Source organism: Muscardinus avellanarius, assembly GCF_963383645.1.
Source record: "Muscardinus avellanarius genome assembly, chromosome: 1".
NCBI lineage: Eukaryota > Metazoa > Chordata > Mammalia > Rodentia > Gliridae > Muscardinus > Muscardinus avellanarius.
This window is the reverse complement of record NC_137786.1, coordinates 36,179,040-36,204,091: the sequence shown is the minus strand read 5'-3', so window position 1 is coordinate 36,204,091 and position 25,052 is coordinate 36,179,040. Positions and strand designations below refer to the sequence as shown.

Here is a 25,052-nt window from a genome sequence, read left to right as displayed (position 1 = left end):
TGTTGTTTTGCTTTTATTTCTTTCCTTCTTTCTTTCTCTCTTTCCTTCTTTCTTTTGTTTTTTGGTACTGGGAACTGAACCCAGCTCTAACTCTGGACTACACCTCTAGGCTTATTTTATATTTTATTTTTAAACAAGGTCTCACTAAATTGCTGAGGCTGGCCTACAGTCCTCTTATCTCAGCCTCCCAAGTACTGGGATCACAGGCCTGTGGCACCATGCCAGGCTCACTGATGACTTAAGGGAAGCATGTTGTTGATCTTCTCCCACCCTCATCTCTTATTCTATCCTATAAGTTTGGAAATACTGCTGTAGCTGGATCAGATTTAAGGATATTTTACTAACCTAAATGCCAAGAGGTGAACTTTTATGGTGAAACAAAGAAGAATATAAAGTCCAAAAGCTGGGTAGGGTGGTGCATGCCTATAATCCCAGTACTTGGAAGGCTGAGACAGGAAGATCATAGGTTTGAGGACAGCCTCAGTAATCAGTGAGACTCTCATCAACCTAGCAAGATCCTGTTTCAAAATAAAAATAAAATAGGGCTCAGGGTTAGAATACCCCTGAGTTCAATCCCCAGTACCACAAAAGAAAAAAAAAATGTTTGAGCCTGTGAGGGGATATTTATTCTCATTTGGAGTCACTTTTGCTACTTTGCTTACACTCTAGCTCTCTGACACCCAGAGAATGGAGATAGCTGAGGTCTGGAGGAGGGCTCAGAGCTGATACCTAGGCTATCTCTGTTCTAGAGCTTAGAACAAAATTCCCCAGGGCCTCCTGGCCCTCATTGCCAGTCTTGCTCTTCCTGGCCTGGCCCAGTCTGGCTCTGTCATGGAAGTTGATAGAACACAGAAGGCTAAGGCTGATGCCCAGGTCTGAAAGTCGAGGAAGCCACATGTTGATCTTTGATTGTAGCTCCTAGACCTTATTCTACATTATTAAAGGGACTTGTATATGAAGAAGTCTCAGCAGTACTGCTCAAATTTGGCCCCGTATCAAAACCTGTTGTAGTAATATAAAAAAATAGACTGTCAGACTCTACCCCAAACCTATCAAATCAGAAGACATAGAGAAGACATAGAGGACAGGCAAGCAGCCATCCCTCTTAAGTTCCCTGGATGGCTCTCTTTGGCCAGCCTGTTGAGCAGTGTTTGGAAGCCATGGCTCCTACAAGGGTGTCACATGCACTGGAGTTTGGGACAATAACTTCGTGGTTCTATGGAGCTTGTGTTTGCCCAGCCTCGCTCTCTGAGTGTGTTTCATTCAGGAGCTCAATGGGTTGTGTAGGGGGACAGCATGGGTATTGGAGATGCCAAGTTCATATTCTCTTTGGCTTTCTCTTCTTCTATCAATAGTTCCTACACTGGGGGAAGCTTAAGCAAACTCTCAGAGATTGTATGCTCAAGGGCTTGAAATTTGAGAGCAAGGCTGGCAGCACTGAGCACGTTCTGACGAACGGTGTGTCCTGGGGGAGCCATAAAGTGATTGTGCCAGGATTTGGGGCCAAGGCCTCATCATAAGAAATACTGAAAACAACACTGATTAATATGACCCCAAATCCCAGTAAAGTCTTTAGAATGCCAATTGGGAGATTACTAGTATTCCTTTCTAAATAGGAACATTGCTCAAAGTACAATGACAAATATCTCACTAGACACTGGGTAAATGTCTTATTGACTTTTGGCATAAACCTAATAACTTTATGGGCTAGGGATGTAATTCAAAGGCAAAATGCATGCCTGTCATGCACAAGGTCCTGGGTTTGATCCCTTGAACTAAAAAAAATTATAATAAAAAACTAATATTTAATTCCAGGTCCCCAAGTGTTTATTTTATTTTGGAACTGAGGATTGAAACCAGGAGTATTCTACCTCTGAGCTAGATCCACAGCCTATTTTATGTTTCACATTGAAACAGGGTCTTATTAAGTTTCTGAGGCTGGCTTTGGCCCTGCAATACTCCTACTGTAGCCTCCCAATTGTTGAGATTACCACCATGCCCAATTTCACATTTTGTAAAGATTTTTTTCACTGGCAAGAATGAGGAAAGTTTTCTAAGTCAGCAGTGGTGGCACATGACGGAAATCCTAGCATTTGGGAGGTTGAAACAGGTTAATCATAGGTTCAAGGCTAGCCTCTGCAATTTAGCAAGTCTCTCAGCAACTTAATCACAGACCTGTTTTGAAACTTAAAAAATAAAATTTTAGTACCTAGGAAAGAAAAGGATAAGAAGAATACTCTAAAGAATTTGCTTGCAGATTTTTTTTTTTGTATGTGTGGTACTAGGGATGGAAGCCAGGGTCATTCCACCTGCAAGCTGCCCCCAGCCTTATTTTTTATTCTTTATTTTGAAAAAGGGTCTCACTAAGTTGTGGAGGGCCTCACTAAGTAGCTGAGGCTGTCCTCCAACCATGATCTTCCTGTCTCAGCCTCCCAAATACTGGGGTAGCAAGTGTGTGTCACCATACCTGGCTGTTCACAGATTCTTATTTTAATGTTCAGAGTGGCAATGTTTAGTAGCCCTCTGGCATGATGACATTTCAGATCCAATGGGTGGTGATACTGATTTCCCACACCACAGAAGATTTCTGCAAAATCAGAATCACCTAGAGCTGACGAAGAAAGCCACAAACTAAAGCCTTCAGTGCTAAAACTAAACTACACACATAAAATATTTTATTTCACCATGGAAGAAAGAAATAGATTATGGCCCAGTAGAGAGATAGAACTTGTAATATTATAAAGGAAAAAAATAACTTTTATAACTAACTTGAATAAATCCATCTTTTAAGGCAGGAGGCGATGAACAGAATTCTTTTGGAACCAAAGACAAAGGAAAGCAATGTGGTTCAAGCAATCTGAAAAAAAAATAATAATGACAGTGATTGATTTCCACAGTTTAATAAATATCTTGCAATGCATTAAATTTTTCTTTGCATCTGAAGATATGTAAATAGAGAGTACAAACACATTAATGTGTTATTTTTGTCATTATCAAAACCAAATATATGATCACATCCTATGATGGAAAATTCAAAGATAAATGCATCAGCCAGGTGTGGTGGCGCACACTTGTAATCCCCGCACTTGGGAGGCCAAGACAGGAGGATCGCGCAGGTTCGAAGCCAGCTTCAGCTACTTAGTGAGGCTCTTAGCAACTTAGTGAGACCCTGTTTCCAAATAAAATATAAATGCATTCTACCAAAATATAGGAATTCAAATAGCTATAAGATTAGTAGCATAAAAACAAAAAGAAGAAACAGAAAGAAGTCTTTGGACAACACACTGACTTCATATGCTTTCTACAGGTCACATCTGTCAAAATCTACTTTTTTTCTTTTTTTCATTGTTGATATATTTATTAAGCACCTTTTAAGGGTCGGCTCTACTCTTTTTCTTTCTCCTGCTACTGGATCCTGAAATCCTTTCACACAGAATTAATTCTGTGTTACATATAAAGTAATTAGGGTTAGTGATTCCAAGAGAGGTGATAGAGAATTACACTAACTACCTCTTACTGAGCATTCCCTACATGCCAGGCATGATGGCAGTTACTCTGAGCATGCTTGTTAGCTCAATTCATACTCACAGCAATTCTATGAGATGCCCAAAGAATAGCAAAGGCACAGAAAGTCAGAATAACTTCATCCGAAGTCAGGAACTAATAATACTAGGGCTGGGTTCATGTTCATCATGATTCCTACAATCATGTTCTCTCTACATCTTATAAGGCAATAAGAAGTCACAGCATCTATATACTTTTTTCTGAAATATATCTAATTCATAGCACATTGTTTGGTGAAAGCACATTCTGATAGGGTTTGAGGCAGGAAATCTAAGCTCCAAAAGGAAGATGGAGGGAGATGGAGGCCTTAATCTCACAGGTGCCAGTCCTGACAGTTCAACATCACCAGGACCATCTTTAGGAGGAGGTGACAATAGCAATAAGGATAATGATCACTAAATGATACTGTTTTCAACGGTACCTCTGTGGTCAATATACCACCCGTATTCTCTCCACTGCAGAGACACAAAATCTGAGGGAGAACTATTAAAAATGGCCTGTGAGCGTTTCTCAGCTGAATTCCTTATCCTTTTGAGATACTCTGAAGAAACCCAGAAATGTGGAGTATTGATCAAACTTCTTCTATTTGTGCTTAAGGAGACTTCCCCTGCTCTGAGCACCAAGAAGAGTGAAGATTCCTTCACTTTCTCCCTTAGCATGCTCCTCCCCTCCAGCTTTATGTCTAAAGGCAGAGGAAACAGCCTGCTCAGGAGACCTCCTCTCAACCCCCCTCCAGGAGGTACATGCACTGAAGCTGAAGTTCTCTTCCCACAGTACCCCATGTGCTCTCCAACTCTCAATAGAGAGATTTCCATTGCCGATAGATTACAAACATAGAAGACCTTGGAATAAGATAGCCCAACTCCTACCCTTCCACAAGAACATCTCTTTCTTTAAATGTTACCTAAACCTTCAAATTATCTTACTAGAAATTTCTGCCAACTCCCTTAGATCAGAAGAAATTACAGACTTGGAACAGTGGTACACACCTGTAATCCCAGTACTTGGGAGCTTACACAGGAGGATCACAGGTTTGAGGACAGCCTCAGCATGTAGTGAGACTCTCATCAACCTAGGAAGACCCTGTTTCAAGCCAGGTGTGGTGGTGTGTGCTTGTAGTCCTAGTACTTGGCAGGTTACAACTGGAGGATCCGGGTTTACCATAAGCCTCACCTACTTAGTGATGCCCTCTGCAACTTAATGAGACCCTGTCTCAAAATAAAAGAATAAAACATAGAGCTGGGGATATAACTCAGAGGCAGAATGCCTCTGGGTTCAATCCTGCTTAAAAGACCCTGTTTAAAAATAAAAAACAAAATATGCTAGGAGATGTATATCAGAGGTAGAACATCCATGGGTTCAAACCCCAGAAACACAAGAAGAAAAAAAGGAATAAAGGGAGGAGGAGGAAGAAGAGGAGGAGGAGAAAAAGATGATATAAAACAGTAGGGTGTGACATAAAAAAATTATGGCCCAGGGATATGATTGGGTTAGCAAGCATTTTTGAAATAGCTTTTGCAAGGTCCTTGCAAATGTGAAGGAAGTACCAGATGACCATGAGGCTAATCAGTTAAAATATTATCTATCAGGCTGGGCGTGGTGGCGCATGCTTGTAATCCCCAAGCTTGGGAGGCTGAGACAGGAGGATCGCACAGGTTCAAAGCCAGCCTCAGCTACTTAGTGAGGCTCTCAGCAACTTAGTGAGACCCTGTTTCCAAATTAAGTATAAAAAAATAGGTCTGGTAGTATAGCCTGGAGGTAGAAAGCCTTGGGTTCCACCCCCAGTACCACCAAATATATATATATATATATATATATATATATATATATATATATATAATCTATCTCAAGCATTTGACTATATAATTAATCCAGAAGTAATAAGAGTGATATATTATAAAATTAACACATTTATTAAATGCTAACCATGCACCAGACATACTACTGATTTTACATGCTGAAGCTCATTCAGTTCCAACAGCATTCTGTTGTTGGTTTATCTACTATTATTATTCTAGTTGTAGAAGAAGTGTGCAGGTGCCTAGTCCAAGGTCACACAGCAGGTAGGTGGCAGGTGTGTGTGATTCCAAAGCTATTACTCATATCCACTCAGCGGGCTGCTCCCAGTGACCCATGCAAGCACAAATCAACCACGCTGTCACTCCTCCTTCACTAACTCCAGTGCTGAGGGGCAGAGTAGCCACTGGTCAAAGCCCACCACCCTATATCTAAGTCTGTCATAGCAGACATTGTATCCTCTGTGCCTAGCAGAGAGCACTGTGTGCTCTATGCACTTGCCCAGAAGCCTGATTTCCATTACCTCAAATGCTCCAGCTCCTCATCTTCACATTGCCTGCTTTCCGTTGTTTCTCCAATACAGGACTTCCCTCCCCCACTGGGAGGTGGGTTATTGCATCTCCGGTTCCTCGTTTTCTTCCCTTGAGAACAGGCACTCCAAGAGGACCAGCAGCTCCAACCTCCATCAACCCCTCCTGTAAGACAAGAGAGAGGCTCTTCAGTGAGATCCTGGAGAGGACAACTTCAGAGCTTAGAGCTGTGTGTTTGCTGGGGGAAGAAGCAATCCTGTGGATTGCTTCCCTCTGCTCTACCCACTGACTTGGAAGGTCCATGTTAAGGTTCCTATAGTGAACCTGCAGTAATATTTTTAGATTTTTGCTTATTTTACATCTGTTTCAAAGCACTTTCATGTGCATTGTATAATTTACTTACTTCTCACCACAATGAACTGAGATAGGCAAGAGGCACGTTACATTCTCATTTAATAGACAGGACTCCAAGAGCAAGTAGTTAAGGGTCAGGCTCAAGATTGTAAGACAGCTGCCAAAAGCCACAGCCACAACATAACCAGGTCTTCTGACTGAGTACAGATCTTCCCTCGCCCCACAGTCTCAATAAGGCAAGTAAGATCCTACAGTTAAAGCACTGACTTAGCACAAAGAGAACATAACCAACTGGGTCCTCCAGTCGGCTAGCCCCAGGGCTGGTGCTGTACTAGGTGAAGAGATGCATTCAGCAGAAGCAATGCTCTTAATCTCCAGTTCTATCTACTCTTAGCATCCTTCTCCAATCTACAGGTACTTCCTCAGCCCACACTGGCCTATTTAACCTTCCCAGTTCCTGTACTTTTCTCTATCATATTCTTTGGAGCAGGCACAAAAGAACATGCACTATATTCTAAGATCCTGGCTTTCCTAGTTAGACTGTGGTTTCAGAAACCATGCCCCCAAAGCCTGGTATCCAGACAATGTACAGGTGTATTTGCTATTCCTACGTTCCTTCTACTCTGTGTGTCCAGATTCCTCTTCCCCTTCCCCCATCCCCACTCTTCGGTATCACACACACTAAAACTAAATCAATTTGCATAACATCTTCCCATGATTTTTTTTACATTACATTAACTAGAATTTATTTAATAACACAGCCCACTGAGTATGTTGATAGGTGGTAATAATAGCTCAATGTGTTGTGATTACTACCCCAATCCTTACCAGCAAGGGGTGCTTCCATTTCAATGGATAACTGGAAATCCAAGCTACAAAGAAATTAATCTCAGTGGTGGAATTTCAATGTATCTGGACAGGCCACTTGGGGAGACATTTGGGAGAAAGTATGCTGTGAATAAGTAACCATTGTTCAGCCATGTATTTTTCATTTATCAGATATCTATTTAGTGATTTCTATGAATCAAGCCTTATGTAAAGCTCTAGAAATAAATAAAAGAATCAAACATCTATAATCCTTAAGTCTATACAATGTTTCATTGCCAATTTCACTGATATGTATGGGAAGAGAGGAAGGGGAAGGAGGATGGGTATACAGAAAGAAAGTGATATGTATATTTGTTATTGCTTTGAATCTCATTAAGATGTATAATTACATTGCACCGTTGAAAGTATGAGAAAAACCCTAACTTTAAGAAATGAGCTTTCTAGAGGAGAGAAACATGTACATACATGCAAGAATAAAAACATATATATATACACATACATACACACATATATATAGTCATACTTTGACTAGTAATAAATTCAGCTTCACATGGCCTCATACTGAGTGCTTGAAGCATCATGCATCCTATTGAGCACACAGCAGATAATCAAAAAATATTTGTGAATGATTGATTGGTGGCGCATAACACAGAATAGAAGTAGAGATGTTTCAAAAAGATTGCTTTCAGAAAATAGGGGATGCAAACATAAGCTTCAGAGACCTGTGTTGCAACCAAACCTTAAATTATGGAAAGAAGGAAAATATTTTAAGTATAATTCAATTCTTTTTGAGGGGTGTGCTAGAGATAGGACCCTGGGCCTCTTGCATGCTGGTAAATAGCTCTACCACTGAGCTATACTCCAGCCCCCATAATTTTATTAGAGAATGGGGAGTGGAGGGCTCAGTGGGGCTATTAATTCAGAAGAGTTAAAAGAGAAACAGGAAAATGTCTTAACCATGCTGGCTATAATCTGGGGATGAAAAAAAGAGAGAAATTGTAAATTCAAACATGATTTCACTTTTTTATATACAGAGAAGCACATTTTAGGGGCCAGAGAGAAAGGATGATTTTCTTTTCAATATGACCAATCATGACAAGAGAAAATTCAGCACACTTACCTGCCTGATCACCTACAAGGACTCCTTTTTCACATGCCATACCAAATGTATATGGTTTGCAATGGCACTGACACTGGGTCCCTCTGATAGTGGCCATGCCACCATTTTGGCAAGGTTGGCAATGGCAGGGGTCAACTTCATCCAGATACTCCTCTAGAGCCCGCTTCAAGTACAGTTTCTTCACAGAGGCACATGGCACTTCCTTTACCAGCTCATATATCGGTGTCAGCTATGAAAATAAAGACAACATAGTCAGTGTCCAGGGCTTTAGGTGGGAATAGTTTTCACATATGGGTACAACTGCATTGAAACAAAATCAAAAGCCACCCTTCTGATTGTTACAGTAGTTTTCCTTATCTACAAGGAGATGTCTCAAGACCCCAGTAGATGCCAAAACCCAAAACCACAGATAGTATCAAACCTATTGGGTATATATATATATATATATATATATATATATATATATATATATATATATACACATGTATACATGTATATATGTATAAGTATGTATTTCCTATGCATATATACCTATCATGAAGTTTAAATTATATATTAGGCACAGATAAAGATTAGCAATAATAACTAATGAAACAAAGTGATAATAACTAATCATAAAATAAAGCAATTAAAACAATGTAATGCAATAAAAGTTACTTAAGGCTTATGAATTGTGTATTCCTGGGATTTTTCCATTTAATATTTTGGGATCATGGTTGATCTGAATCTGAAGCCAAGGAAAGCAAAACTGCAGATAAGGAGGACCACAGGACAATTATTTCTTGTTTAAAGTTTTTAAAAAAGAACAATTCACTGTTGGCAACAAGATCAAGACAAACCCAAAGAAAGTTAGAATCAGATAGGGTTGGATTTTTTTTATTTCTTGTATGCATGCATAAAATTAAAAAACAAAAACCAGGACATTCATTTTCTGGTTAATGGAAGATTATTTTCAAGACAATACATTACCACCCCCATAGAGGACAGAAGAAAAGGAAATGTGCTTAAATTACAACAAAGAAGCAAAAGCAATTAAATTCCCTGACTGTGAGAGATTTAGCAAGTCTCTTTAGTGGAGATCATGAACTCTTTCCTGGAGAAGTTTGAAACAGGTAGACATTATTACTTTGTGTAGGGTATTTTGGGGGATGGGGTGGGTAAGCAACTCTGAAACCACAGACGCACTAGCTAAATTTTAGCAGTTTGCTCTCCAGGAGCACCTCTGCTTCACAGCTCTTGCCAGTTCTTGCAGTGCACTCTCACGGTGACCCACTTCACCCTACCGCCACGATGTCACTCCGCATAGGAACTGGAAAGAGATGAGCACCACTGGCTCTTGGGCCTTGCACGGTCATATACCTATGTTATGGTTTGAATCTGGAATGTTCTCCAAAATACTCATGTGCTGAATTCACGATCTCCAATGCAGCAAGGTTGAGAGGTGGGGTGTTCCTGGAGGATGTGGCCTTGGTGACTTTGTCTATCCCTGGCCCACAGCATGCTCTCTCTCTCCCCCTTCCTCCCTCTCCCCCAGTCTTCTCAGCCATCATGAATGAGCAGCTTCCCTCTACCACCCACTGCCACCATGATGTCTTGGGGCCAGCCAACCATGGGCTGCACCTCTGAAACTGCAAGCCAAAATAAACCCTTCCTCCTCTAAATTGTTTTTATATGGTATTTTGGTTGCAGCCATAATAGAGCTCATTGGCACAATCTGTGTATTCGCTTTTCTCTTGCTCTTCCTTTCCTGCCCAGCTAATAAGTTAGCACAATTATGATAGTTTACAGTCCTTTGTGGAAACGTATATAGTTGAGTCTGTGAAAGACTTTGTTTTTCCCTAATCGATAATTTAGGGTTTCTAAAGAATATATAGAACACTGACTACAGATATAGGCCATTTTGAATATTAATGAATGGCACTTTAAGATGATTTTCCAGAAAAAACTCACGCTCCACCCTCAGCTTATTCAGAAGTGACTGGGTGCAGGATGGTATTCATAGTGTATTTGAAGAGCTATTGTAATTTTTTTTATACAAAATTTCTCTGGATCTCTTGATCTCTGAAAAATCAGACTTTTGCCTGGGACATTAACTCACAGAGCAAGGAATAGATCATAAATTCAGTTCTCCTATAAGGTTTGTTGTGAAAAGGTGGATTTGCTCTATTGAGGCTGATATATTGGAGAACAATATGAGCATGTCACAAATTTTGCATTTCCTATGGACAATTTCATCCCAAGATCACAGGATAAACACAGAAAATTTGATACTGTTCCACCAATCCCCACAGAAAGAAAATCCACATGCACACACACCGTGTCAGTTCACTGCCTGTATTGTAACCTCCACTCATCTATCTGGTGTTACAACTGTCAGGTTTCTGGTTGTTCTCCTACCACTCCATGATACTCACAAGTTGTCATCTTCGCCTCATCCAGCAAACTTCAGGTCTTTTTCTAGGTAATATGCCACATTTACCATAGCACATAAGCATCCCTTAAAAACAACATGTATAAAACTGTGCTGCTGTTTTTATCAGTATATATCCTTTGTGTGTGTGTGTGTGGCTATCTACCTCTAGGCTACACTCCCAGACCTATTTTATATTTTTATTTGGAAACAAGGTCCCACTAAGTTGCTGAGAGCCTCACTAAGTAGCTGAGGCTGGCTTCGAACCTGTGCAATCCTCCTATCTCAGCCTCCCAAGTGCAGGGATTACAAGCGTGCGCCACCACACCCAGCTATCCTTTTATTTTTTAATGAAAATCACAACTGATGTTTTTTGAGTATTGTATTTCTAACCCCATTTTCCCATTAACCGTTTGACCTTTTTGTGCATCTTATAGCTCGATGATTTTTAGAAACACAAGTTGTGTTATAAAGAACTGAGTATATAAGTAAAACATCCTAAATTTTGCCAGCCCATGTGGTACTATTTTAAGTTAGATGACTTCAGAAATCCATGAGCCATGGTCATAAGAAGAAAGACAGCCTGACAGATGTAAGAGCAGGCAAGTACAAATGCCTTCCTTGTGCAAGAATCTATGACTTCTCTGAACTAGGAACCAAGGAACATACAATCAAATTTAGGTCAAATTAAAAATATAAATTTCATCAGTAATTTCCCTTGAAAATTACAAAACACTTAATCTTTACAAATAAAATATGAACATACCAGAGAATATACCTCCTGTTTCTTCTTATTATGTATGCATTCATCTTACTATATAAAATATAATTGGGATCCAGAAAACACTAATTACAGGTATCTGCTTAACCACCTTAATTGAATCTCATTTTCCCAGTGCAAATAAACATACTGCTTCTTACTGCTTTGACGAAGCATCATATACCTTTTGTTGTATGACCTGAGGGAGATTAGTGACAGACTGTGCCCAGGCAGAATATCGCCTTTTGTTTCCGGCAGGATTGTCCAGTTCTAGGAAACTAAGGCCAGAGATGAAGCCTGAACTTCCGCCTCTGACAAATGGGTCTCCTCGCAACACGTTGCTCTGGGTCCCTACACGGGAGGAAGCAAGAGAAATCAGTCAGAACGCACACAAAAAATGAAAATAAGAACAAACCGTGAGTAAGAAATTCATCAAGATTTTTAAAGACACATCAAACGTATGAAATCCAGGGAAAAGCAAAACCAAACCATGAAAACAGTTTAAAAAAGAGTGGTGGCCAGGAGGGAGAACCAATAAAGAACAGAGAATTTTTAGAGCAATGAAACTCTCCTGTACAATACTCTTAGTAGATGTGTGTCATTACACATTTGTCAAAACCCATAAAATGTACAATACCAAGAGCAAATCCTAATGTTAACTAGGGCTGAGCGGTAATAATGTGTCAATGTAGATTCATCAATTTTAACACATGTGCCCCTCTGGTGGGGAATGCAGCTAGTGGGGGTCACTTTGCATGCATACGTGGGCAGGGAGTGTATGGCAAAGCCTTATACTTTCCTTTGGGCTGCGCTGCAAATATAGAACGGCTCTAAAAAAAATAAGGTGATTTTTAGAGGAAAAAAAAGACAAGAAAATTGTGACCTGACAGTGGATGATACTAGGAAATTATTGTTAATGCTGTCAGTATTCTTAGTATGATAAGAGTACCATGTTTTTCAGAAGAATTCCCTTCCTAAAAGACACATGTATGTATGCTGAAGTATGATGTCTTAAGTACTTCTAAATGGCTCAGTAATATTATAAATATTTTAAGTATAAAATATTTCTATAATGCTAAATAATAAGTCAATGTTGCAATTATATGTAGATATACATGTAGCAAAATGTGAAATTAATAACTTGAATATAAGAGATGGATATAGAGGGTATTAACTACTATGTTCTTTCAACTTTTCCATATATTTGAAAATTTTGGCAATAAAATGTTAGAGGGACTTTTCCGTTTCAGACTGTGTCGAGTCAGCTTATGGATCTTTGACACCAAAAATTGAAAATGTATATGCACCCCAGAGGTTGCGCCTGAGGCTCTGCAGCTGTTGCCATACCACAAAGTGAATATATTGGGTCACACTGTAATCTCTATGGATAGCATTCAGATTGCCACAAGATCTGAAGGAAGGAAAGTTATGAGCACATGAAAAAAAATAAAAGACTGGTTGAAGGCTGAGCTCTACCATAAGCATCCTAGAAAATACAAATTAAAAAGACTGTTAGGATGCATGAAAAGAAAAATACCAAACCAAACAATGAGGAAAAGACCCCACAGAGAGCAGTACCTGCCTATCTGCTGGGCAGAGAAGGACAGTTCCAAGAAAAAATATTTTTTCAACCTGATTAAATAGAAATGGGGGGGGGAGTGTAAAGTCTCTCTACCAAAACTTTGTGCCAGGCAAAAACAGAAGTATTAAAAGTGATTCGAAGAAAGGAAACAGTTCAAACAATGTTCTGGCAGTACAACAATGTATTGCTACCAGTTTCACTAGCGTGTACCAAGAAAAAGGAGTGGGGAGCCATCCGAGGCGTGGAGGGAGTCACACCAAGAGCTGCATGCATGTATGCTTGCATACACTTTTCGCCTGCCAATACTTGAGATGAAAATAATCAATCCCCATTATATCCAACTTTGGATGTTATTACCAAAAGTACGGATGTATTAAGATGAATGTGAGTTGGACCTTGTTGGAAATACAGGGAGGCAGGATTATGTGGGAGCATTATACCCAGGTTACCAACAATCCTGAAATGATAGATGCATAAAGGCAGTCTTACTGGTTCAACAAAACTTTCATAAAAGTAACTCCAATTACAATCAGAAAAACCATTTCTTAATACTATCAAACAGCCTTAACACATCTTCAGTTATCAAGATAACTGTGCATTAAGCTGTAAAAATAAAACATTAAAATGGGGAAAATAGACCTTGCATCTGGTATATTAACAATAAAAGAAAACAAAATACTGTTATTTAATGGGAATACAATGCCTCACACATAAAAACTGAAGTTTGAATGCTAATTGAATTCTTTTTCCCATTTATGTGTCTCATAATTTTAGAAATATTTTTTACCTCTGTTTGTAACTGATTTTCAACAGCTCATGGCTTGAAATTCTCTCTTACCAAATGCATTTTGAGTGATTTCTATATCCTTTTTTATAATCCTCCAAATTTTGAAATTTCATGAAATGACCACATTGTACTTTTATAATAGAAAATTATCAAAGCCTGCCTGGTATTTTTAATAAATTATCTGAGTGCTTTCTTGTCTTGATTATTAGTTATTTTCTTAATATGCAAAGAGCTGCCCTTTTTTTGCAGTGTATCACCAAGTCCAGGCCCTGAACGACTGAAACACAACCACCTGGAATGTGTGTTTCTGAGCCCCAAACACGATCTACGAGAGAACACCTGAGAGAATGAGACTTGGAGTCAGCACTTCAGTGCGCTTCCCCCGGTGATTCTCAGGATACTAAAGTTTGTGAATATTTGCCTTACCAGACACATCTGTTTAAGAAGTACAGAGTCTAAGAAATCAGTGTCTTCTGCTATTTTTAAGCCTGAGGCCTCCCTCTCCATACCTGAGGGATATATTAAGAGGCTCTGTTCTGGCTCTTTTTTCTGTCACGATGTGCCAGGGAAGAGCCCGGATTATGAAGCCAAATCCCACGCATTCCCATCATCTGTCTGATTCTTTTCTTTTCTTTTCTCTTTTTCTTAGTACTAGGTATTGAACCCAGGGGAATCCTACCTTTGAGTTACATCTCTAGCTCTTTTTTAATTTTTGTTTTGAAATAGTGTCTCACTGGGTCGCTGAGAGTCTCTGTACATTGCTGAGGCTGTCCTGAAACCTGCGATCCTCTTGCCTCAGCCTCCCAAGTACTGGGATTAGAGGTGTGTACCGTTACACCCAGTTCAACTGTCCGATTCTTCCTTTCAGCTGTGATCTGGGACAACCTTCCTCTGCCACAGTGTCCCTGCCTGTATTGGTTATGTTGGATAATCATTTAAAATTGTGTCGAGCACATAAGCGTTACATGTCTGTTAGATGCAAAGTAAGACGCAATCAGGAAGCAGCTTGCAATGTCCAGCCTAGCTAGCTAATAACTGATGGCAACCTCTTTCCAGCACTCCCGTTTCTATCTTTCCTCTGCCCAGAACATTGTTTTCCCACCTCTTTCAAAAATCTTTCCTCTTGTCATGTCAACTCCCTGAAGATAAGTTCTTTGGCATGCCCATTGAGTGTCCCCAGTGCCTAGAGCAAATCCTGGCCCATGCTACAGATCCTGTGAACAGCTGATGAATGAGGCAAGCTAATGAGTGCATCCACCTGGTTCCCTCCTCTGTCGTCCTCCTCCTTTGCAGACATCTGCCAACACCCTGAGAATCCCGCTTCCTCATTGACCATCACAGCTCCTGAGTCAGTCTTCTCTTTACTACAATTTCTACCAACACCCAGGAGCATTTAAGCTGCAGTGCTGCTCGGGCCATTGTCTCACAAGAGGCACTCGAGGCTCGCTCCCATTCCCGCAGTAGTTGCGTCTTGACCTCCAAATTCAACAGCTATTTTTTCCTTATCTAACTTGACTTCTTTGTAGTATTTTTCTCTGCTGACCTCTCCCTTCTCCTTGACTTCTCATATTTTCTGTTTTTTTTTTGTCTTCACAGATAATTTCTTCTCCATTCTTCATTTTTCTCTATAATGTTACTTAGGTAATCACTTCTTTAAAATTTTCCTTTATTAAATATTTTATTAAATAGTGGGGAATTGAACCCAGAAGCATTCTGCCTCTGATATACACCCCCCAGCCCTTTTTATTTTTTATTTTGAAACGGTTTCTCTAAGATGTGGAGGGTCTCTCTAAGTTGCTGAGGTTGGTCTTGATACTGCAATCCTCCTGTCTCAGCCCCCCAAGTACTGGCATAGCAGGAGTGTTATTAAATCATTTAATGGTAACCTACAGGCATCAGGATAAAAACCCAAACTTTTTATACTTTTTGTACTAGAAATTTAACCTAAGGGCATTTTACTTTTGAGCAAAACCCCCAATTCTGTTTATTATTTTTTTATTTTGTAACAGGGTCTTAGTAAATTGCTGGGATTACAGGCATGTGCCACCACATCCAGATAAATCCAAACTTCTTAACATGGTACCCACAGAAGCTAAATCAGCCTTTTAGTTACTCCAAGAGTGATACACCACCTTTTCCACCCTCTCCACCATGAGCAGCATTCATGAGAAACCTTACTTCTACCAAATATCTTCATCACAAGGTAGAACTGACCATCCCCTGATGGTGTCACTTTTCTAGACTTGTTTGCCAACTGCCATCAGGGAGAAAAGTGGTATACACTGAGAACATATTTACAAAACAGAGGAGAGGCCAACCTGTGTGACGGCTCAATGTCATGACTTGAGAGAGAGCAGAGGCAAAAATAACCAAGTAGCTGAAAGACACAAAGTAGAACACCTGCTAGCACTTCCAAAGCCCTTGGAAATCAATAATTAATCAGCAAAGAGACAGAGTGAAATTAAGCTTGCAATACAAATTTCTCCCTTCTCATTTACCTGAACCTGATTTTAAAGCTTCCTCCAATTCCTTGCATTTCTGCTCTGAGGATGAAAACAGGAAACGGAAACTGGAGGCCGAGCACATCTTCTGTTCTCCTGAGCCAGAGCCTGGATAGGGAAATGCAGAGGGGATGTGCTTAGTCCCACCTTCATGGAAGACCTCCCTTGGGGTGCAGCGAGGTATGGGAGAGGGAATAAGAGGCTGTGCTTTCCAAATAAAACAGTGGAGGGAGAAGAAATTTAACATCTCAAAGACTGGCATCTTTCACCTTATCACAGTCTGCTTCTTAGACAGGAAACAGATAAATGAACAGGAGAATAGAGCCCACCAATGAGGACTTTGAAGGCTGGATTCTGGTTCTATACTAATTAATCCCTCAGCCCCTAGGGCTACTGACTCAGCATCTCCATCTTTGTCAAGTGTGGTTCCTAACTTTGTCCCATAATTCATAACCAATCCCAGTACTTGGGAGGCTAGGACAAGAGGTTCAAGAATAGCCTTGGCAAGTTGTGAGACTCTCATCAATTTAGCAAGACCCTGTTTCAAAAATAGAGTTGGAGTTGTAGATCAGAGGTAGAATGCCCCAGGGTTCAATTCCCAGTACCACAAAAAAAAAAAGAATGTGCCAATTTCTACTCATTACCAAAGAGATAAAATAGGGTTTTACCAAGGCATTTTTAAATTAGGATGGAAAATAATAAAGTGTGGAAATATATTGCTCTTATTTTATACTAGGAATTAAACCTAGGGCCTCATGCTTGCTAGGCAAGCTGCTATACCACTAAGGTATATCCCCAACCAACTTTAATAGTATAATGTGTGTGTGTGTATGTGTGTGTATGTGTGTGTGTGTGTATGTGTGTGTGTGTATATATATATATATATACACACACATTACATTATATATACACACATTATATACATACATACATATATACATACACAAATATATATAATCTTTACCAGTGCATTGTAGTTATGCATCATAGTGAGACTCAAAGTGATATATATATATACATGCACACATTACTGGGTATAATTCCTTCATATTACACCCCACTCCCACTTGCCTCCCCATACATATTAGTGAGATTGGTAGTAATACTTTCATATATGGATGTAACCTTATTTGAACAGTTTCCTTTCACACATTTCATTTTCCCCCTCTCCACTCCCATCCCCCAACCCCTTCCACTATTTTACTGGCCTCTCTCCTCATCTGACTGGAGTCCCTTTGTTTTCTGTTTTCATTCTGGCTTCCACATATAAGAGAAAACATATGAAGCTTGACTTTCAGAGACTGGCTGGTGTCACATAGCATAATATTCTCTAGTTCCATCCATTTTCCTGCAAATTACATAATTTTGTTCTTAGTGGCTGAGCATATACCATTGTGTATACACACCACATTTTCTTTATCCATTTGTCTGTTGACAGACATGCGGTTTGGTTCCATAATTTGACTGTGAATGTGCTGCTATAAATGTATGCATGCATCCCTGTAGTCCTCTAACTTTAATTATCTGGTTTCAATAGTTCTTTTTTGTGTGTGGGTCTGGGGATGGAACCCAGAGACATCTGATCTCCGAGCTACACCCCCTGCCCTATTTTGCATTCTTTATTTTGAAACAGGGCCTCACTGAGTTGCAGAGGGCCTCACTAAGTAGCTGAGGCTGTCTGCAAAGCGTAATCCTCCAGTCTCAGCCTCCCGAATGGTGGGATTACAAGCGTGAGCCACCACGCCTGGCTCAATAGTTCTTAAAGAACAGTTAGGATAATAAATTATATATCAGAAGCATTAATTATATTTAAATTAGTACTTAAAGAAAAACAAACAGCTCAAGAGTAAAAATTTTACTCAAAAAATAAATATTGCCATTTGGGAAAGTTTTTATAAAATCTTTGCCATTTCTTTTAAGTATTATAAAAAATAGGGTGAGGTAAGGGGTAAAACTGAACTTAGATCAAGCCACTTTCTGGATTGATTGTCCAAATAAATAATACCTCTGTCTTTGCTATAAAAAAAAAACCACGCTGGTACACTCAATTTCAATTTGGGAGATTAGAAAAATTCAGATTCTAGTTGAATTTTATTTCATAGAAAACTACAAAAAAAATAGTCCAATGGAATCACAGAAAAAAATTATAGTTCACACATAAGGAAAAGCTAGAAAAGTCTTTTCTGAGCCTCATGTAAGAAGTCTTAGTCTTCTTCAAAGTAGCAACACAATTTTTCCCAAAGAGAAAGCCCTGCAGTGCTCATTTGGATTTAAGAAGGATGTGTGGGCATCAGGTGTAGGTCAAAATCAGGAAGGAGAGGGTTTCAATTAGCATATCAGTAAGCCAGAACAAAAAGGTCTCTGGAGCCGGGCATGGTGGCGCAAGCTTGTAATCTGCACCCTTGGGAGGCGGAGGCAGAAGGATTGCACTGGTTCGAAGCCAGCCTCGCTGACTTAAGAGACCCTGTTTCCAAATAAAAATATAAAATAGGTCTGGGAGTATAGCCGGGAGGTAGAAGGGTTTCCAGGAACCCCAGTACCACCAAAAAATAAAGTCTCTGGAGAGAAAAGGCAGATGTTAAGTCACCAGGCACATGTCTGGGCAAATGGTACAGATCCTCTTCCTCTCAACTTAATGCCCACAAAGCATGAATTGAGTGCTTCCAAAAGGAATCAGGCAATAGAGTAAGAAACAGAGCATAGGAATCAAACTAGGATGGCCACAAAGCCAGTTAGTCTGGGTTTAGATACCCTCCTTAAGGTCGATGTGACCTTGGATAAATCACATCATAGTACCGAGTTTTTCTCATCTCTCTCTCTCTCTCTCTCTCTCTCTCTCTCTCTCTCTCTCTCCCCCCCCCTCTCTCGTCTATAAGACAGGGGTCATAGTGTCCATCGTATAAGGGATAATGAGGATTATTAGTAACAATACAACTCACCTATCCTGAAGAAGGAATCAAATAAATATAAATTTATTTCTGTTACAATGACCAGGTGGTAAGCAAATTTGTACTATTCAAAGCACTCTTTTGTGCTGATTCATTTTTGGGTTTTAGTACTAAGGATTGAACCCAAGGGTGTTCTGCCTCTGAGCTACAACCCTAGTCCTGTTTTATTTTTTGCTTTGAAACAGGGTCTCAATTGGTTGCTGAGGCTGGTCTTGAACCTGTGATTCTCCTGTCTCAGCCACCCAAGAACTGGGATTACAGGAATGAGCTACCATGCCCAGTTCACAGATATTTTTTTTTAAATGCAAGTGATTTTGCTTGGTGTCTTTCCAAAAGAATTCAAGTTAGAATACAATAATGAAATATGTATACCCATATTTATAGCAGTATAATTCACAATAGCCTGATTATGGAGCCAACCTAGGTACCTGTCAACAGATGAATGAATAATGAAAATGTAGTACATACACACAATAGAATTTTACTGAGTCAGAAAGAACAAAATTATAGCCGGGCTGAGGTAAGAGGATTGCAGGTTCAAAGACAGCCTCAGCAAATAGTGAGACTCTCATCAACCAAGTGAGATCCTGTTTCAGAAATAAAATAAAATAGGGCTGGGGTGTAGCCCGGAGGTAGAATGCCCCTGGGTTCAATCTCCAGTGCCACACACACAAAAAATATGTCATTTGAAGGAAAATGAATGGAACTGGAGATTATTGAGAGTGAGATCAGCCTATCTCAGAAAGTCAAAGGTCATATGTTTCCTCTCAGATGCAGAAGCTAGAGAGAAAATAGGAGACAAAGGGAACTTCAGTCAAATGAGGGGAGAAGCCAGTAGAGTAGTGAACAGGGATAGGAAGTGGGTAGGGGAAAGTGAAGTTTGAGGAAGAAAACAGTTCAAATAGGATATGTCCAATCTCACTAACACGTATGAGGAGAGAGGAACAGGAAATAGCGTGGGAGACAGGTAAATACACCAAGTGACGCATGCATGTGTTGACATGTCACTTTGAATCGCACCAATAAAAGTGCCAAAGAGAAATTGTGAGGGATAAAGATCAAAGGTAAATATTTTTTTGAAATATTTTGATTTCTGGAATGTCAGAAAATTCCTCATTTTGTTTTCCTCAAGAAATATTATCGTAAAATGGGAAATGTTATAAAGTATTCTAAAAATCCAACACCCACTAGAGAGCCCATAAAGATAGTGCTTTGACTTTGGGTATTATTGAAAAGAGTAGGCAGACATTTCTTAAGCTATGTACGATTTTGAGTAGCATATAACAGATTCTTGCAATTTTGAACTCCTTCGCAATTTAAATCTGTCACATTTTAAAGCCCAAAAGTTTAAATTAACTACTTGTTATTTCCCCCCATGGAAAGCCCTAAAATACTTTTAAATAATAACTTTTTAAAATACTGTACCACTTTGTTTGATTTTTCCTGAGTCCACATAAAACAGAACTCTGTATTCTCCTCCTAAGGATCCAGACTGCAGATAATGTGTCCCATACTGGTCAATTAATCTTCGGTAGGCACTGTAGTCATACAGAGAGGGGAGGTGGGAGAGTTCTTTCCAGAATGGCTCAGCAAGTTGTAAAAATTCTGGATTGTTATTAATGAACTGAGCCACTTCAACAGTGTTCTCAATAACCAGCAACTGATAACTCTATGGGGAGAAGGAAGAGGAAAAGGTGTTTTAGGTAAAAGATAAAAAGATAATGAAAATATTTTCCTGTCCAATGCCTTCATCGACCACCACCTCCAATCAACCCAGACTATATGAATTTCTATATTTTATGTATGAAGGGGCCTCTTCTGGACCTACACTCATCAAAAAAATCTAAGGAATTTTGGAGTCTCAAATAAAAAGATATCTGGTTGATAATATAATTTCCTTTATATATGACCTCTGAAACCCCAAGTTGCTATGTGCTCCTCAACTAGAAAAAAATCAACTGAATCCACTGCTAATAATCTCATAAATAAGTATCTAAAATGACTTATCCCTAGGGTCCACATCTTGACCATGACTTATGAGAAAGATGATTAAGTAATTTGTCTCTTGTAGTGAGGTATTTATATGTTAAACTACTTTCTAATGAGGTCTTTTAAACATTTTCTAAGGATTTTTTTTAAGATCCAAGGCAAACTTACCTTATATCAAATGCTCGCTCTATGAACCACATAAATAGAAATTAGAAATATTTTAACAACTCAGTGTTCCCACAGTCAGCTTCTTAATCATAGAACAAATAAAATTAGTATTCCTATACCTTCCTTGTATGCTTTATTAGCCCAACTACTGACTTTAAGAATGAGATGAAATATTCAAATTGTTAGTAATGTTGGGCTGATACATTCTCCTACAGTAAACATATATCAATTAGTACAATCCATTTCAACTGTTCTGGTTTTCCAATATGAAAGTCTTAGAATCTAAAAATGACAAAGTATCTAAAATTAAGTATTATACTCCTCAGATGAAAAATTTGGGTATCTCAAAAGTAATAAGGTAATTTTATAATCTTTTAGCTTTGTATATTTTCTAAGAAGGCTCTAAACCAAGCAAACAAACTCTGTAATTCTGGAATTACCATCCCAGCATGTGGAAGGCAGAGAGGGGAGGATTGTGGTTCGTTGACAGTCTCAGCTACTTAGCAAGGCCCTTCACAACTCAGTGGGACCCTGTTTCTAAAATAAAAGACTGAGCCAAGCATAGTGGTACACATTTGTAATCCCAGCATTTGGGAGGCTGAGACAGGAGGATTGCAGGTTCACGGCCTGCCCCACTACTTAGGTGAGGCTGTTCGCAATTCAGTGAGACCCTGTTTCAAAATAAAGAATAAAAAATAGGGTTGGGGGTGTAACTCAGAGGTAGAATGCCCCTAGGTTCCATCCCCAGTACCATCAAATAAAAAAATAAATAAATAAAAATAAAAGACTAAAAAATAGGGCTGGGGGTGTAGCTCAGAGGTAGAATGCCCCTGGGCTCCATCTCTGGTACCTCTAAAATAAATAAATAAATACATAAATACATAAATAAATAAATAAATAGACTACCAATAGCATAAGCATTTATCATGTATTTTATACTGTATATAACACTTAAAACAGTAGCACCAAAAATTATAAATGAGAAGTTTAGGATAATTTAAGATAGAATATTTCAAGATAAGTTATTTAATAATTTCAAATCACAACTAATACTTTAATAACAAAACAAAAAATATAAATAGCCAGGCATGGTGGCGCACGTTTGTAATCCCCATGCTTGGGAGGCAGAGACAGATGAATCACGTAGGTTCGAAGCCAGTTTCACTGCCTTAAGAGACCCTGTTTCCAAATAAAAAATTAAAATAAGTCTGGGAGTGTAGCCTGGAGGTAGAAGGGTTTCCAGGAACCCCAGTACCACACACAATTTTTTTTCCAGAGAGAATTAACAAGACAATACCTTATCTTTATTTATTTATTATTATTATTTTTGTGTGTGGCACTAGGGTTCCTGGAAGCCCACCTACCTCCGGGCTACACTCCCAGACCTATTTTTTTATATTTTGAAACAGCGTCTCGTAAGCCAGCGCGGCTGGCTTCGAACCTGCGCAATCCTCCTGTCTCCTCCTCCCAAGCGCGGGGATTACAAGCGTGTGTGCCACCGCGCCCAGCAATACCTTATCTTTAAAGAGATATATTATCTCTTAACAGAGATTCTATTGTCTCAAATAGGAAAGCTGATTCTTTCGGTAAATGCACTTTTGTTGTTGTTAGCAATATTCAAAACTAGTAAACTATGGCAATGTTAGCTGATATTCCATACTAACCTTTTCCTTATGAATTTCATTGACATTTGAAGTATAACTCTGTGAAGATGATGATGAAGACATAAAAAGGAAGCGTCCTTTACTAGATGAGGTATGTTTAGTCGATGTTTCTTTTACATAAGACCAAGTACTATTGTAAAATTCATAATTAAAATCGTTATTCACTTTCACCTACAAAGAAAATGAGAAAATTCTGCTATAACCAAGTTGAGGCCGTGGATATACTAGAGTTAGTTTTATCATGGATCCATTAACATGGGTATTTCTTCAAAGTCTCCCCTACCCAAAAAAAAAAAAAGCTATGCATTGAGACAGAACAACTGTGACTCTAATCAAGCTCAGGCCTGTAAGAGTAAAAGGAAAGGACATAGTATTAATAATGCCAACCCTAATTGATTCACAAATCATATCCTATTTCCTGAAATGTCAGCATTTATACTAGAAGTGAGCAAATTAACAAAGCAAAACTCAGAGAAATGCAAGACATTTGACTGTTGGTTCTCCATCTCACAGAGGGGAACAGAGACACAAATCAGTGAGTTGAACAATTTGATTACTTAGACTGTTTTGGAATATTATATGTGATCCTACGGTGGATCCAAATTTCTAATTCTAAGCCGGGCGTGGTGGTGCACACTTGTAATCCCAGCATTTGGGAGGCTGAGACTGAAGGATCACAGTTCGCGGACAGCCTCAGCTACTTAGTGAGGCCCTCTGCAACTCAGTGAGACCCTGTTTCAAAATGAAGAATAAAAACTAGGGCAGGGGATGTAGCTTGGAGGTCAAATGCCTCTGGGTTCCATCCCCAGACCCGCAAAAAATAAAAAAATTAAAAATAAATTTCTAATTCTATTTGACTTGAATGAATGCTAAAATTCAATTTTTTTTGCTAAATGATATTTTAAAAAGAGATCCCAAAAGAATTTAAGGCAGACCATAGATTAGTCACATGTCTGAGAAGCGACAGTGCTAGCTTTCACAGGGGAGACAATCATTTGTTTATACTTTATTTTACTTTATATCAGATGTCAAAATAAAGTGTCCATGGGAAGGTAGCAACTATTACAAATATTGGAAGTATCAGCAGAAGGCATGGTGATAACATATTCTATCTAAAAGAGATATCCAGCAACTGAAGCCATCAGGTGATCACACCATGTAACTACTGGCTGCTCTGGTATTGACAGAGTTGCTGATTTTTTTTTTTTTAAGAGAATCCTCATGCCAAAAGCTCTTGATTTTTTTTAATTAAACTCAGTGAATTTATCATAAATGCCTATCAACCCCCATCGGGGGGGACAGACAATGAGACTCCCTCCCACAGTATCTATAAATGTATGTATAAATATCTATTCTACATAAATATTCAAATTGGAAACTCTCCTGTCACACTTATTGCATTTCTGTGTGTGTGTGTGTGTGTGTGTGTGTGTGTGTGTGTGTGTGTGTGTGTGTGGTACTGGGGTTCCTGGAAGCCCTTCTACCTCTGGGCTACACTCCCAGACCTATTTTACACTTTTTTATTTGGAAACAGGGTCTCTTAAGCCAGCGTGGCTGGCTTTGAATCTGACATCTCTTTGTCTTTTGACCTAGTGAGGGCTGATTCAGGCCTACCACCCTCCAATCTACTCAGTAGTCTCAAAGAGTGACATCACATAATTTCTTTTTAAAGTTTCTGCACAAAAAAAAAGATCATCAAGAGTCTAAAGAGATTACCCACAGAATGGGATATCTTTGCTAGCTATCTCTCTGAAAGAGGACTAATATCTAGAATATACAAAGAACTTTAAAGACTTTACACTAAAAAAAAATCCAATCAAGAAATGGGTAACTGAATTGGATACTTCACAAAAAGAGATACAAATGGCCAATAGACGCATGAAAAAAAATTCAACATCATTAGCAATCAGGAAGATGCAAATCAAAATTACACTGAGAGTCCATCTAACCCCAATAATAATGGAAATCATAAAATAACAATAAATATTGGTAAGGACGTGGGGAAATAGGAACTCTTCTACACTGTTGGTGGGATTACAAACTAGTTCAG

General features: G+C 39.1%; 1 protein-coding gene across 1 annotated transcript in view; it reads right to left on the bottom strand.

The window, feature by feature from the left end:
- C7 (complement C7) overlaps positions 1-25,052 on the bottom strand; it is a gene marked incomplete at both ends in the record, with an annotated part of 76,459 nt that overhangs the window by 16,016 nt on the left and 35,391 nt on the right. The window contains 7 exons of the mRNA XM_080701629.1: positions 2,770-2,857; positions 5,885-6,056; positions 8,194-8,422; positions 11,548-11,714; positions 16,231-16,341; positions 20,607-20,850; positions 23,003-23,173. Of these exons, the coding sequence (XP_080557755.1) occupies positions 2,770-2,857; positions 5,885-6,056; positions 8,194-8,422; positions 11,548-11,714; positions 16,231-16,341; positions 20,607-20,850; positions 23,003-23,173 (1,182 nt within the window). The remainder of the gene's footprint in view (positions 1-2,769; positions 2,858-5,884; positions 6,057-8,193; positions 8,423-11,547; positions 11,715-16,230; positions 16,342-20,606; positions 20,851-23,002; positions 23,174-25,052) is intronic.